This window comes from Mastomys coucha, unplaced genomic scaffold (genome assembly GCF_008632895.1).
Source record: "Mastomys coucha isolate ucsf_1 unplaced genomic scaffold, UCSF_Mcou_1 pScaffold22, whole genome shotgun sequence".
Lineage (NCBI taxonomy): Eukaryota > Metazoa > Chordata > Mammalia > Rodentia > Muridae > Mastomys > Mastomys coucha.
Window position 1 is genome coordinate 117211159 of NW_022196905.1, and position 15785 is coordinate 117226943.

The following is a 15785-nucleotide window of genomic DNA, read 5'->3' on the forward strand; positions in this document are numbered from 1 at the left end:
GTGAAAATGGGAACTTGGTCTTTGAACTACTCTGTGTCTTGCTATGTGTCAATGACACTTGGGAGGCTGAGAGTTCAAAGCCAGCCTATGCCACACAGGGAAACTCTGCCCCCACAAATAATTAGTGTATGCCAGGCATGTCATTCGGCTGGCCAAGTCTCTCCTAGCATTCACAAATCCCTGGGTTTGAGCTCCTGCGTCTCATCACACCCAGCGTAGGGCTGCATGCCTGTAGTCCCTGAGCTTGGGAGGTAGAAGCCGGGTGATCAAGGGGTTCAAGGTAATCATCAGCCACTCAGTGAGTTCAAAGCCAGCCTGATCCACTTTAGACCCTGCCTCGAACAAACATTCCTGTCCAGTGAGATGGCTCGGTGTGAAAAGGCTCTTCCTGTTAAGCCCAATGATCTGAGTTTGATCCCTGGGAAACACTTGGTGGTAGGAGAAAGCCAATTCCGGCACGTTGTTCTCTGAGCCCAAGATGGCTATTCCTGGTTGTCAACTTGACTGTATCTGGAATTAACTAAAATCCAAGCAGCTGAGCATTATCTGTGAGGGATTTTTCTTTCTTAAGTAAGTCATCCGAAGGGAGAAAACCCACTTTTAATTCAGATCTTATGAGGTGGCACAATCTACCTTTAAGATCTTGGCCACACTTTCTGGTGACAGCCTGTATAAAGGACACAGAAGAAGGAAGCTGGCTCTCTCTGCATGCTGGCTCTCGCTGGCAAGCCCATTCCTTCCCTGGCATTAGAGCCTGCTTCTTCAGGCTTTGGGTTCATACTGAAGACTAGCTGAGACATCCAGCCTGAACCACTGGATTCTTGGCCCTTCCATTGGTAGATAGCCATTGTTGGATGGCTGTACCATAGCCTATCATCCATTCTAATAAACATTCTAATAAATCCCCTCCTTTAACCTGGAGTGTGTGGTGTGTGTGTGTGTGTATGTGTGTGTGTGTGTGTGTGTGTTTCCATATTCTATAATTTCTGTTCCTCTAGAGAACCCAGAACCCTGTCTAATACAGAGCGCGCTCCACATGCGCTTGCTGTGGTGAACACACGTCTACCCACACCCGGACACAACACAATAAATACATGTGTGAAGGCTTCCCCCTCTACCTCTGCAGAATAAGTCACGCTTTCTTCCTCGAAAATGTCGAACCTGGAGGGAACTGATCCCCAAGGAGGAGGAGATCATGGTTCCCGAGGAGGAGACTGTGGAGGCCCTGCTGGGCCTGGTGCGCAGCAACCACTCTCCTTGGGCTATGCTGAAGGATTCCAGCGCAGAGGACCGTTTCCTGAGAGAACTGGCCATCCAGAATCCACTAATGATCAAAGACACTTTCTTCTACTCCTACTTCCGGTGTCTGCGGGTGGTGGACAAAGGGGTAAGTGCTGTGTGTGATCCCTGGAAGGAAGGGCGCAGCCAAGTGAGGTGATGCTGGGGCAGCAGGAGAGCCTCCATGACCATTATGTCTGTCTGTCTCTAACTCCAGAGGAGGTCAGTTCTGTACCCACTATGGCTGGCTCCTTGCATACTCTTAGCCCTCCTTTCAAAGAATCTCCAGTGTTTCTTTTTTTACTTTAGAGAGTGAAGAGAGGGCCTGGGGAGGGGCCGGGTAACATCAAATGGGTCTGTGTTTGAAAAGCTGTCATATTAATAGGACGTAGAAGCCAGCAAGGACGCTCACCCTTTCTGAACCTTTCCTCCCTTCCCCTGTGACCCATTCAAACCATTTTGTCTGGGACTTTCTGAGTCCTGGGGAGACACCCCCCCAAATCCTAGACAACCTAGTAGGCGTGGTCACTGTAGGAAAGGGAAGACCAGCCAAGAAGGGCTTCTGATGTCCTTGAGGCCACAGGAAAACTGGGATCCATGGGTAAAGTGTTGAGGCAGCTGGCAGGCCCTGCTCTGTCTGACCCAGAGTAATTCTGGAAGACCAGGCAGGCTGACGGTTACATGATTTTCTTGGGCAGATGTAAAATTTAGCAGGAAGTGCCAACGGGTCTCAGAGAGGCTCCCCGAAGTTCACACTGAGGAGTGTAATGTGTTTATGGAGTTGCTTATAGAACAACACTCCCCCTTCATCCCACACCCCCCTACATCACTTACCAAAATCTTCTTATGTTTGGCTCTGAGCCCTCAGAGGGATCTGTACAAGCCTGACTTCTCAGTCCCACCTTGAGCTAAAGTAACAGAGGTGACTGACTCCGGGGCTCAGACTGCGGGGTGCAGAGAAAAATCACAGCGTGCCGATGAATATTTATGGATGCCTCAAGACCCCTGCTGGTCTCAGGAGACACTGTCTAACAGAGAGAAGGATGGCTCGCATGGCCTGAAGAATAGCTACCTACGTGGCAGCTTGCAATGAGATGGAATCGCCCTGATAGACCACTGCCCCAACAGCAGTGGTTCCTTGGGCTCATGGGTCTGTGGTAGAGAGGAGAAAGGATTCTTTTTTTTCCCAAGAGTGCCATGATCCAACATAGGGAGGAAACCTTTGGAGATTGCAAAGCTTGCTTTTAGAGTCAGGGTGGGCCTGGGAGAGGCCCTTAAACTCTTCCAAACCATGCTGTGTGGGCAGGTATGGAAGGGGAGACGGTATGAGGTTGTTGGGCCTGGCACTTAACTCAGAATGGATGAGCCCCCACAGACTCAGATATCTGGACACCTGAGGTCCCCCAGGGAGGCTATGGAACCTTTGGGAGGTACAGCCTTGCTGGAGGAAGTATATTGCTGAGGGCGGGCCTTGAGGCCTCCCTTCACCTCCTTGTTCTCTCTGCTTCCTGTGTGCGGTTTGAGTGTTAGCTTCCCACTCCCAATTCCACGCCTTCCCCTCGGCTATGGACATCTTGCCCTCTGCAACTGTAAGCCAAAATAAACTCTTCCTGGAGTCGCCTCGTCGTGGCGCTCTGTCCCAGCAACACAGCGGTTACCTTCCCAATATGAGCATGCTTTCTGCTCCGGCGCTGCCTGGCTCACCAGAGTCCTCAGGTTCCCTTCTCTTCCTTGCAGGTGAGTCTGGTGGATAAAGAGCTCTTGAAATTTCTAAAGCTGGAGGAGTTGGTTCTGAGCGCCAATAAAATCGAGGAAATCGATGCCAACAATCTGCCGCCAACATTGAAGGTGCATGTTCTGTATGGGTCTTACAGCCCTGGTCCTGCCCGTAGCCCGTCCTGCACAGCTCTAAACAAGCCAAGACCCAGCCCCTGGCTTTTAAAACACAGACCATGTTCCTCAAAAAAGTTGCATAATCCCTTTGGACTCAGCCATCCCCTTCTTTCCATGGTGTTTGCCCACAAGAACTGAAGGAGTCCAGCAGGCTCTGTTTACCAGGGGTCACAGCCCGCCTCGTCACCACAGCCAGAGGGGTGGCAAGGACCTAACCCCTGTGGCTGATGAGCAGATAAGCAAAATGGGGTCTCCGTGCAGTAGAATACTGCTCACGTATAAACAAAGAAAGGCACTATGAGAGTCACCTAGAAAATCTCACACTCGAGAAAGAAGCCAGACTTTAAAAGGGAGACAGATCTTATGTATAATTGCACTTCAGGAAATACATGGAAGGGAAAAGTCCACAGAAATAAATGCTAGGAGAGGAGCCGGGCAGGGGTGGCGCACGCCTTTAATCCCAGCACTTGGGAGGCAGAGGCAGGCGGATTTCTGAGTTCAAGGCCAGCCTGGTCTACAGAGTGAGTTCCAGGACAGCCAGGGCTACACAGAGAAACCCTGTCTCGAAAAAAAACCAAAAGAAAAAAAAAAGTTACTGCTTGGTGGCTTCCTTCCTTCCTTTCTTCCTTCCTTCCTTCTTCTCTTCCTTCCTTCCTTCTTCCTCTCTTTCCTCCTTCCTTTCTTTCTCAGACATCTGTTTGAGGTGACGATGGCATTGTGGATTATATACCTGGAATGGCGAGTCTGCATACGTTCCCCGTGTTGGAGCAGTAGGTGAGGGGCTGGGGTGGTGGCTCCGTCAGTGAGCAGATTGCCTTGCAAGCATGAAGCCTTGAGTTGGAGCTTGAAAAAAGCTAGACGATGTGAGGTGTGCTTTTTATCTCAGTGTTGGGGAGGCAGAGGCTGGGGGATTGTTGAGACTCTCTGGCCAGCCAGACTGTCTACATGGTAAATTCCAGGTCAGTGGATGACTGTCTCAAAAAAAAAAAAAAGGTAAGGCCTGAGGATTTTAAGGAAGCTGAGGCTAACTTCTGGCCTCCGTACACATGCTTGCACACACACACACACACATACACACACACACACACACACACACACACACGCAGACATGCACACATATATGTACACATATATGAACACACATGCACACATGCACAGATATATGAACTCACAAACATAACACAAAACAGATAAAAACGGTAGACCAGACTCTGTCATGGGTCTTCAGCTGAGTATCAGAATGGAACATTGAAATTCATCACTGAGAGCAGCAGGCTTAGTGGCTTGTCCCCGTGCCATGCTAAGGATGGCACCACATGGGCCTTCAGCAAGAAGTACAGGGGAGGAAAGAGTGCTACTGAGCCAGGGCTTATGCCTGGGTCCACATCCACCCCTGTGCATTGCCATGGATTGAGAGGGTGCGAAGGTAAGCCAGGAGGCGGTAGCACAAGTCTAGAACCCCAGCACTCAGGAAGCAGAGGCAAGCAGATCTCTGAGTTCGTGGCAGGCAAGCAGATCTCTGAGTTTGAGGCCAGCCTGGTCTACAGGGTGAGTTCCAGGACAGCCAGAGCTACACAGAAAAACCCTGTCTCAAAACAAACAAAAAACAAAAACAAAACTCCAGTGACAACAAAAAATGGACCCCCCCAACCACTCCCTACCACTTCCCTTTCCAAGCTGTAAGGAACCTTCTCCCTTTGCTGTGTTCTTCCTGATCCACCAGAGACAGTGTTGCTTGTGTAGTCTAGGCCGACTCGGAACTTACTGAGTAGCCCAAACTAGCCCGGAACTTGAGAGCCTTCTGTTTCAGGATCCTGAGCACTTAGAGTTTTAGGTACACGGCACCTCATCTGCTCTTCCTACATTAAGTTTTTATTTTGAATTTTATTATTTTGTATGTGTATGAGGGGCACTGTGCCATGGTACACATGTGGACCAGAGAACAGCTTTATCGGGAGTTGGTTCTCTCCTTCTCCCTTGGGATTGGGAAATTGAACTCAGATATCACCCAGTTTGTGCAGTAAGTGCCTTTATCAACTCTTTGCCCTCCCCTCCTAATCCCAACCCTGCACCTTTTCTTCTTTTTTCTTTTTCTCTTTTTTTTTTTTTTTTTTTTTTTGAGACAGGGTCTCATGTATCCCAGCCTAGTTTCAGACTTCCTATGTAGTCAAAGATGATCTTGAACTCTTTGTACTCCTGTCTCCACCTCTCAGATACAGGGATTAAGGAGCATTCCACCACACTGGTATCAAACACTGGAGATGGCACCCAGGGTCCCATGAGTGCTAGGCAAGCTCTCTACCAACTGAGCTACATCCCAGCCTCTTACTATAATGTGGAAAGCAAGTGGCCATAGCAAGGTGGAAGCAGGCAGCTCAAACCCCCTTCCTGTGTGTCTCAGGGTGGGAGTAAGCGCCTGTGGTGAGTGAGACAAACCCCTCCAGTCATGACCAATGCTGTCCTTCTCAGGTGCTGGAGCTGTATGGCAATTTGATCACCAGCATGGAGTGTCTGTGCTCAGCCCCGCCCCCGAGGCTGCAGCACCTGGGGCTAGGCCACAACAAACTGCTGGGCCCTTTGGAGAGTCTGTATGTCACCTCCAACAACTGGTAACTTGGGGACACGGATGAAAGGAGGGGAGCCATAGGTCTGAGTAACTTGACCCCAGATGTCTTGGTTTCTCTTTTTTCCCATCACTTCTCCAGGGCTGCTAACCCGCCCTGGGATTTTATTTTACTCTGTCACAGTATCTCACCGAAGCTCCAGGAAGGATAAGGTTGCCAGGGGCTGGTGGGGCTGCGTGCGAGCCGCACTTATGAGAGGTCCTCAGCTCTGTGACATTCCCACGTATCATGCTTTCCATCTGGGGGACACTGAGCAGCACACTGGCCTCCAGCTGCTAGCTACTAGTCGCCCCTTCTCCCTGCCCTTCCTGTGCCAACCCCAACATCTCCAGGCAGAGCCCAAAGCCTTCTGAGGGGCAAATCCCCCCCCCCAGGCTGAGAACCAGTATCCTAGAGGTGACTCTTGGGGTGCTCCATTGTTGCTGAATGTCCCCCAGGGCTTTGCAGGACATTCCCCCACCCCCAGAAGTTCTTGTTTCCTTGGTGGATTAACAGTGGAAAATTTAAAATCTGAAATATGAGAAGGGACCCTAGGCCATTTGTAAAAGGCTGTCCCGGGGAGCTGAGCAGAAGGACTGCCACTGAGAGAAGCTGCAGAGTGTTGGCCCTTGAGAGCATTCCCATGGGTGTTATACAGTGCCTCTGCCCCCTTCGGGTTCCCCCCTCTCCCTTTCTTTCTAAGACAGAATCGAATGTAGCCAAGGCTTGCCTCAAACTCAATATGCAGCTTACCCTTCTCCCTTACCCCACCATCTCAGGGACAGTCCATCCATTCCCTCTTGGAGATGCAAGAGGAGGCTCTCTGGCTGACGACCTGGCTCCCTCCCTCCTCCGCTATTCTCAGCCAATCTGATTAGTCTTCATCTCCCTGGGATTCCCTCCTTCCGTTATCAGCAAATGAGACCTACAGGAAACCACGACTAGGTCTTCCTGGAACAGCCAACTTTAGGTTCATGCCATTGACAAGGATCTGGCTTTTGGTTCGGAATGCATACCACAGGCTTGGGCTGCGTGCCAGATCCGGATCTCACAAAAAGCTCGTGTGAAACAACACATCATTCACTGCTTTAGGGTTAAAAGAGAGACTCTTTCCTGGGAATTCGTTTCTCCCCAGTTCTCTTGAGATAAGATAACATTAGTCAGGGCCTGTGATGATCCCCGGCAGTGTTCCACTTGCCCTGTCACGGGGACTGGCCAGTAGCCATCATAGCTACAGGCCATTGGAAGGAGAGAGAGTGGGGAGGCTGGGTTCAGCCTATGGGTTCAGGAAAAGCCCTGATATGATCATGACAGGCAGTTTGATTCCCTGGTGGTTGGAGCCGGAGTCAGCTTGCTCTGTAGTTCGTAGCATTGGGCAGAGTTCTGCCTGTCCCTGTGTCTTGGTTTCCATACTGGAGGCCCCAAGCTTCATCTTTGCCAGCCAGTCTCATTTGCCTCATAAGCCTATTCTTTCTTCTCTCATATCATCTGGAGCAGTGGTTCTCAAACTTCTAATGCTGTGACCCTATAAAATAGTTCTTCATGTTGTGGTGCCCATCCCCCACCTCCAACCATAAGATTTGTAACTATAACTGCGCTACTGTCATGAATTGTAATATAAATAACTAACGTACAGGATATCTGATATCTGACCCCTGGGAAAGGTTTGCTAGACTCCAAAAAGTGTCTCAACACACAGGTTGATAACCACGGGTCTAAAAAAAAAAAAAAAAAAAAAAAAAAGAGCCGACAAGCTCACTGTGGCCATTATGGCTCAGAAGGAAAACTACCAGCTTAGTATCTCTGGATGCCACAGCCTGGTGCATCCCCACCTCACTCCCTTACACATGTTCCTACAGTGGCTTCCAGCATGTATGTCAGTGGAGACTATTCATGAGGGAGGCACAGATGGCTGTGAGGTGGGAAGGGCTCTGGGAGACCATAAACACATGAACACGGGCTGTATTCTGGAGAGAAAAGAGAGCAGGCTTGAGAGTTAGTCTGAGTATAGGACAGAAGAAGGTGTATGGCCAGCGTGTTGTCTCTCCACCCGATGACCTTTTCTAAACCAGCATTTTGGCCAACCTCCCAGGCCCCAACTCGTCTCCCTGGACCTGGGCTTCAACAACTTGACAGACCTGCAGAGCATGATACTGAGTCTCAGTACCTTGAAGCACCTGAGACTCCTAGTGCTGCAGGGGAACCCGCTGGCTCTGGTGCCTTACTACCGCGGCTTTACGGTGGACAGCCTGGCAGGCCTTTGTGTGTTGGACGACATCACCGTGTCTCCCAGCGAGAAGCACCAGTTCCGGGGACTCAACATGCACGGTGGTAGGTCCAGTCCCACATCCCAGCCTCTGCTTTGCCCACGTCCTTTAAACTAACCAGCAGCTTCCCATTTGGCCTCGTGGCCCTGGTCGGGTACACAAAGCTAGCTTGGTTTGGGTTTTCTTCTGTGTAGGACCCCTGCGGTAGGGATTTGGGGCATCTTCTGTTCTTTGTGCATCTCGTTTCTATAGTGGCTTGAGATCACCCCCTTGTGGCCCCTGGAATAAGGTGCATCGGAGCCCTTTGTCACAGTGCTGTCTGGCAGTGACTACATACAGCCTTGGGCACCAGCTGACATCACACGTGTTTTGCCTTCTCCCACAACTCTCTCTCTCCTCTCTCTCTCTCTCTCTCTCTCTCTCTCTCTCTCTCTCTCTCTCCAATGCACCTCTCTGCACCCCCATTTAGCAGATAGTAAAACAAGGCTTCACAACATCTAACAGCATCTAAAGTAACCTCTTCAGTTACTCTGACAGAACTCTGCAGAGCTTTGACTCTAACTCTAGGAGTGGGGTTGGGGTGGGCATCTGGCGACCCATGCCTTCTTCCAGCCCAGCCACTCAGCCCTGTCGTTACTCTTTGCAGACCTGTTGGCACGGGAGGCCCAGTTTGTGGTGACCATTGGAAATGTCAGGGGGGTTGTGGACAGCTCTATCTTGGACCCAGAGCCAGGCCCTGACGGCCCTTTCATCAGCTACAGCTATTACGTGACCTATGACTTTGTGGAAGATGAAAACCTGGAAGGCCACGCTAGTAGGATGGAGGAGATACACTCCGAGAGCGTTCTGGATGAGGTGTGTCCTGCCGGTCCCGGGAGCAGACTGCACGTCACACAAATCTGTAGGCTTTTGTGTGCACATGGAGCAGCTTCTCAGGGTCTGAGGAAGTCTTCAGCATAGAATCATATCCCTCTCCATGCAAGGGAACTGGGTTCTGCCTGATATCCCTTCCCCTAGGCAGGGCGAGTCTCAGCCATGCCCGCTTCCTGTCCCTGTTCCAACTGACCCTGACAGGGAAGCAACACAGAACATTACACTCTGGCCAGCTCTGTCCCTGGCCCCACTTGACAATTTTCACCATGTCTCCTGCCCGACCTCTGCATCCCAGGCCAACCCAAGGATACCACCCAGGCAGAGAAGTGGTCTCTGTTCAGACGGCCTTTGTTTCTGCCTCCTCCAGCTTAAGCTTGTACAGTCATGCTTTCGGTTCATGTAGGGCTGGGATGCGCGGTTTAGTGCTAAAACGCCTGCCTGGTATACACAAGTTGAGTTCCCATCTCCAACACCACAGAATCAGAAGAGCATCCAGGCGCTTGCCTGCGTCAGCCTATACTCATTGGGATAACAGTCTAACCCATGTTCTGTCTTTGCTGGCAGATTGACAAGCGTTTCTCTGGCACTGATGAGGAGGACCAACAGGATGGTCTGTTGGATCTCCCAGAGATCCAGAACCAGGGCCGCCACCGCCACAAAAGCCGTCCGAGGTTACATCTAGACTCTACTGAGTCTAAGGAGCTGTCTGAGGTTTTAGCTAAGGAGATGAATCAGATGGCCGAGGACTCGGCAGAATCTGGGTTAACAGATATCGATGAGTCGGAGACAAGCATTTCCATCCACTCTGCCCCCCTGCCACAGTCAATTGACTCTTCAGAAGAGCTGGCAAAGCTCCGGCCACGGATAGACGTACGGCTCTGTCCATCCCCAGGGTAAGGGTAGGAGGTGACTGGGAGGGTGGATGGAGCATCCGAGGTTGCTGCAAGCCAGGGCTGCCCCATTACCACGTCCCTTGTTCATTCTATCAAACCACAAAGAACCAAAGCCTCCCCCTAGTAGCCTGTGTGCTGTGAGCTAGAGGTAGGTATGGGCCTTTAGCCGCAGGCCTTTCTTTTCTGAAGCCCTAACCTTCCACTTAGTCCAGCTGAGCCCCCCAGATGCCTGGAGAACCACAGTTCTCTGACAGGTTGACTTTCCCATCAACAGAGGCCAACAGGACAGCCTCCGCCAAAAGCTCTTGGAATCGGATTCTTATAGCTTTTCTGTGTGTGAGTGTGTCTAATGTGTGCATGTGTGAGGGGTCCAGAGGACCCTCTGAATTGGAGTTCTAGCTAGTTGTAAACTGCCATGTGGATGCTGGAAACTGAACCTGGGTTCTCTGCTAGAGCAGTAGCCAGTGTCCCTAGGCTCCGAGCCATCTCTCCAGCCCTGCTTTCAGCTTTTCAATCTGGGATGTGTTCTTATAAAATGGGGCAAGGTATGCTAGGCTCAAGGCATCTGGTTTTTGTTTTGTTGGTCGCAGAGGCTGAAGCAATGACATCATACTAGTAGATAAGTAGAAAGCCAGGCAGTGGTGGTGCACGCCTTTAATCCCCCCACTTGGGAGGCAAAGGTAGGTGGATTTCTGAGTTTGAGGCCAGCCTGGTCTACAGAGTGAGTTCCAGGACAGCCAGGGCTACACAGAGAAACCCTGTCTTAAAAAATCAAAAAAACCAACCAAACAAAAGACAAGTAGAAACCGCCCCCCACCCGCCCTCTTTTCTCTTTGTATTTGCATACACAGTGGGTCAACAAGTCATGACAATTCTTGTAAAATGGTGTCTGTTGGAGAAGCTTGCCTATGCCCAGTGGTTCTGTTTTAAATGGAATCTGTGGTCACGTGGGCACCCATCACCTGACACCTCCTACAGTCTAGACCCAGTGAACTCTGACCCCATCAGAGAATGCTGGGAACCTTTCAGGTTCAAGCTCTCAGGCTGTAGAGATGGCTCAGTGAGTGAAGCACTTGCTCCACAGGCATGAAAACCAGAGTGTGCCTCCACAGAACCAGGGTAAAAGCTGGGTGGGCGTGGCCTGGAAGCCCAGCGTGCGGGAGGCGGACAGAATCAGAATCTCTGCAGGAAGCTGGCTAGCAGACTAGATAAGACAGCAAGCCCCAGTTTCAACAAGAGAACTACCTCAAGATCCGCAGGGTAGAGAAGGACCAGGGAGGACACCTCGTGTTAACCAAGGCCTCACATGCACTTGCACCTTCTGGGTGCACACCACTACACCCAGCCCTTAAATGGCATCCTTGAGCTATTTTTTGTTTCTCTTACTACTTTTTAATGTTGTCTCATTGGTTTGTGAAATTTCCTTTTCTATTCTATATGCGATTTTTCTCAGTGACACATATATAGTAGCTTTTCCCTGGGCTATCTTTGTCTCTCACTTACTAGTGTCTTATTTTTCCTATCTGTTTATCTGTCTGTCTGTCTATCTATCTATCTATCTATCTATCTATCTATCTACCTACCTACCTACCTACCTACCGACCTACCTATCTATATATCTGTTTTTAACTTAGGGTTTCTCTGTGTAGCCCTGACTGTCCTGGAACTCACTCTGTAAACCAGGCTGGTCTCAAACTCAGAGACCCACCTGCCTCTGCCTCCCAAGTGCTGGAATTAAAGTTGTGCACCACCACTGCCTAGTGCATTATTGTCTTTTTAAATTAATTTAAGTGGATATTTATTATTAGTGTCTTTTTAAATTAATTTAAGTGGATTATTTAAGAGGGCAATTTTGTGGAGTTGGTTCTCCCTTCTGCCTCTACATGGGTTCCTGGGACTGAACTGGAGTTGTCAGGTTTGCTTGGCCAGCATTTAACCAGCTGGGCCTTCTCACCAGCCCTTAACTGTTTCTTCAAAAGTATAAATGCGCGCGCAGACACCCCAGAAGAGGGCATCAGATCTCATTAGGGATGGTTGTGAGCCACCATGTGGTTGCTGGGATTTGAACTCAGGACTTTCAGAAGAGCAGTCAGTGCTCTTAACCACTGAGCCATCTCAACCCCCCTCCCCAAAAATAAATCTTTTAACAAAAGAGTGAAAATCGGGGCTGGGGACTTCTTACTGTATTACCTCAGTAATAAAGCTCCTGTGGAGGTTGGAGGCCACCTTTCAGGCTCAGCTCCCTTTGTCTACCGTCCTAGAGATAGAGCTCGAGTCAGTTAAGTCTGGTGGCAAGCTGCTCTACCCAACTGAGCCATCTTTGCTGAGCTGCCCATTTCTCCTTCCAACTCTATCTATTTTTGCTTCAGATGTTTTATTGTCTCATGTAGTCCAGCCTGGCCTTGAATTTATTGTGTAGCTGTGGCTGCCCTTGAATTCCTAATCCTCCTCCTCCCTTGTAAGTGCTGGGATGTGGTATCACATCTAGTTTCCATGTGGCAGAGACGGCGGGCTTCAGGTCTTTGTGCTTATAAGCAAGTGCCCACCGCCTGAGCCACATGCTCAGCTCTCTGTGTCCCATTTTATCCTAAAGTCCATTTTTTTTTCCTGCTCTTCACTTGGTCACATGTACAGTCTAAAGTTGACCGAGTTTTACCCTTAGGAAAATGTCTATTTGCAAAGCTGGCTGGGATCTGAGACCACTGTCCTTGGCAAGGTATATTTCTCCTTAGGATAATGGGGCTATTGCTCAGCCTTGACATACAGTCTGCTGGGGCTGAGTCAGGGCGACCACTGGGAGACGGAACTCCTCTGCCATCATCCCAAATGAGAACTCCGATGCTTAACACCGCTTGACCTGCCGTCTGGCATCCGCCTGCCCTCTCCTCCTCTCTATAGATCTGACCAGATATGGCTTCCGTATGAAGTCACAGCATTCATCTTTCCATGTCTGACTCAGTTCTCTGAGTATGATGTATTTTCGAGATCTGCACATGCTGTCGCATGGATCAGAATTTTCTGTGTAGGGCCCTCCATTGGTGGAGAGACCGCATTCTGCTCATCCACCTGCTCAGCTGTGGGTGGATGGCTGGCTGGCTGCTACCCACTGGCCACCATGAATGCCGCTGCTGAGAACACTGGCCTATGAACATCTGTCGAGAGTCTCTTTCAACACTTTTATTGTGTATTGTTTGGAAGTCTTGCTTTTCCACACATGGTCATGTCCCACATGGCTTGTTACGCCCCACCACACATCCTAACAGAATTCTAGATGCAACTAAAAGCACCGCTTTGTAATAACTTGTGTTTATGATTGTTTTTAATTACTTTTCCGATTTCATTTTTAAACTTCGGAGTTGAACATAGTTGTACAGACAGATCTTCAATTCCAGCATTTAGGAAGAGGTGGCAGGGGGATTCCTTCAAGCTGGAGATCAGCATGGCTTATGTAGTGAGTTTCAGACCAGCTGGGATTATACAGTGAAACTTTTTTTCGAAAGAAGAACCAAACAAAAAAATGTTGATGGGTTCTAGTTGGTCGGCAGCAGATGTTTGCACACTGAGCATGCCCAGAAGGAAGTATCCGCCCAGTGATTTGTCTCTTTTTGGCCCCCTGTTCCTGTCTGGCCCGCCCAGATCTTGGTCACTCACTGGGATTCTGCATTTCGCTTTACCAAGCCTGGCTTGTGGAACGCCAACAAGAACACAGTCTAAGATAAGGGTCTCAGCCCATATTTCTCTGGGTGAGAAACATCGGGGGCTGGAGCGGGGGACTGGAGCGGGGGCTGTGGTTCTCAGACTCCTGGGCACCCAGACAGTGCTGGGAACCCTGAGGAGTTAAGAATTGGGGGCTCCCATCCTCTTGTGTATCCAGATGCCACTGGGGAGCTTGAGTTGGGAATGGAGATCCCGTGACCTGGAGGAGTTGGGAATGGGGAGCCGTTGACCTTGAAGAGTTAGGAATAGCCTCAGGCCTACAGTGAGCGTTGGGGTGGATATTGGGGGGGAGGGGAGGGATACTGCTTAGCTCAAGGTGAATGCCAGGAGTATGGGAGGGCCCTCTGCAGGAGACTTCGGTGAAGCTCTGTATGACCGAAGGCCTCCCCTGAGGCAGTTCTCGATGAAGGAGACAGTCCTGGTTTGTCCAAAGTGTTTATTCATGGCGGATAAGGATGCATACAACTTACTCAGGATGAACCAGAGATTAAATACCTTTTGCAGGAAAGGATGCGTAGGAAGGGACGCTCTTTGGCTACCCCGGGGCCCCTAGTCACCTCATTAGCCAGGAGAACTCTAGGCTCTAGGCTACATGACCAGTTGTCATGGTGCTCTAAGTGGGGTGTTGTGGTCACGGGCTCCAGGACAGGAATCCGGTCGGGAGCTAGTGAACTCCTGCCGTTCTCAATTATGAGCTGTACTGGGGCTCTGAACTTTGCTACATACTACCTTGCAAGTTCTTCTGTCTGGTGGCATGGTCCCCTGCCCCACACCTCACCGTGAGTCAGCACGCTCGATTTCTTCCTGAGTGTCCCCTGGCAGCCTGGCCCCATGTTGTCAGCACAGCGCCTGGTACTTACGCCACACGTCTCTCACTCCCAAGGACAGTCCTCTTCAACACCGTGCACAAGCCCTGGTCAGACGTCATCCCCTGCACCTATGAGATGAAGCACACCTTGAAGGAGCTGATAAGGGTCAAGGCCTTCCTGCTGGCCGGGACTACTGTGAGCATCGTAGAGGAGAAAGTGAGCAGGCCTGGGGGCTTTGACCTCCCGTTGGCTGAAGGATTCTGTGTCTGCATCCTCTTCAACGTCCCTTTCCCTCCATCATGTTGTCACCTCCCTGACTCTCTGAGCCTTTCCAGAACGGACAAGATGGATGGGGATCCCCAGTGGCTGGGATCCTCGGCTCAGCTGAGGGTGGGGTCTTGTTGTCTAGATCCTCTCCTGGCCTGTGGTACCAACTCCTGTTGAGAGTCCCTTGCCTGCCAAGAAGGGAAAAGAGGACAAGAAAAAGAAAGAAGAAGCTCCCAAGGTGGTGACAGGGACCTGTGTGGGCCACCTCAGGGCAGGGAGGGGAGTGTGGGCCTGTCCTGCTCATGCCTGTGTTCCTTGCCATGGTCACAGGGTAAGGACGTCAAGAAGAAAAAGGAGCCACCCAGGGAGCTGAGGCAGGACCCACCCGTGCTGAGCGTACTGGGCAGCGGACTGGTGTACCTGGAGCCCTTGCTGGCAGGGGAGCCAGTGGTATCCACTGTGTGTGATTTTGGGGTGGTCCGAACTCTGGAGACAGACAAGCTCACACATGCCAGGGTACTAAGGGGTCCTTGCTCTTGTCCTTTTTGTCTCCACCTCTCCTCCTCTTTATGGGAAGCTTGGTGGGCCAGCCAGGGATGGGGGTGTGGCCAAGAGTGGCGGCACTCTGAAGGGGCTCTGGGTGTATGTTAGGGCTGCTGGGCACTAGTGTGGTGACACCTCCTCCTCAAGTGTGGTACAGGTCAGCCACCTTCCTCATCAGGAGCCTTCTCCCCCAGTTCCGGGATGAATTCACAGCCCTGGGAGGGGTGGGTGTTCTCCAGTGTCACCCTCAGGATCGGCCTCTGCTCCAGCAAACACCTGGTTTTGTGGTTCTTTCTCTCAGGATTCAAAGAAGGTAAAGAAAGCCCCCAAAAAAGGTAAGGCCCAGCAGCAGCCTCCGAGGGCAGGGTGGGGACAGAGACCTTGCCAGGGACCATCGGGATATAGAGCCCCGGGGATGAAAGGACTGAGGGTTGCAAGTCCAGAATCTCCTCTGTAGCCCCAAGCACAGTGGTAGGCTGTGATGTTCAGGGGGAGGGTGTTGGAGTGGAAGCTGGGCTGGGCTGAACCAGGGGGCCTGCAGTTCTCTGCTAGGTAAGTCTTACATCTTCCTTCACCTTCCACCATCTCCTCCCTCCCTCCCTCCCTCCCTCCCTCCCTCCTTCCCTCCTTCCCTCCGTTTGT

At 50.9% G+C, this 15785-nt stretch overlaps 1 protein-coding gene across 4 annotated transcripts in view; it reads left to right on the plus strand.

The window, feature by feature from the left end:
* Lrrc43 (leucine rich repeat containing 43) overlaps positions 1–15785 on the plus strand; it is a 25686-nt gene that overhangs the window by 6334 nt on the left and 3567 nt on the right. For all 4 annotated transcript variants that reach the window (XM_031337812.1, XM_031337816.1, XM_031337814.1 and 1 more), the window contains 10 exons: positions 1127–1387; positions 3016–3126; positions 5641–5780; positions 7867–8105; positions 8688–8896; positions 9479–9807; positions 14408–14549; positions 14743–14838; positions 14931–15116; positions 15445–15478. In XM_031337812.1, the coding sequence (XP_031193672.1) occupies positions 1127–1387; positions 3016–3126; positions 5641–5780; positions 7867–8105; positions 8688–8896; positions 9479–9807; positions 14408–14549; positions 14743–14838; positions 14931–15116; positions 15445–15478 (1747 nt within the window). The remainder of the gene's footprint in view (positions 1–1126; positions 1388–3015; positions 3127–5640; positions 5781–7866; positions 8106–8687; positions 8897–9478; positions 9808–14407; positions 14550–14742; positions 14839–14930; positions 15117–15444; positions 15479–15785) is intronic.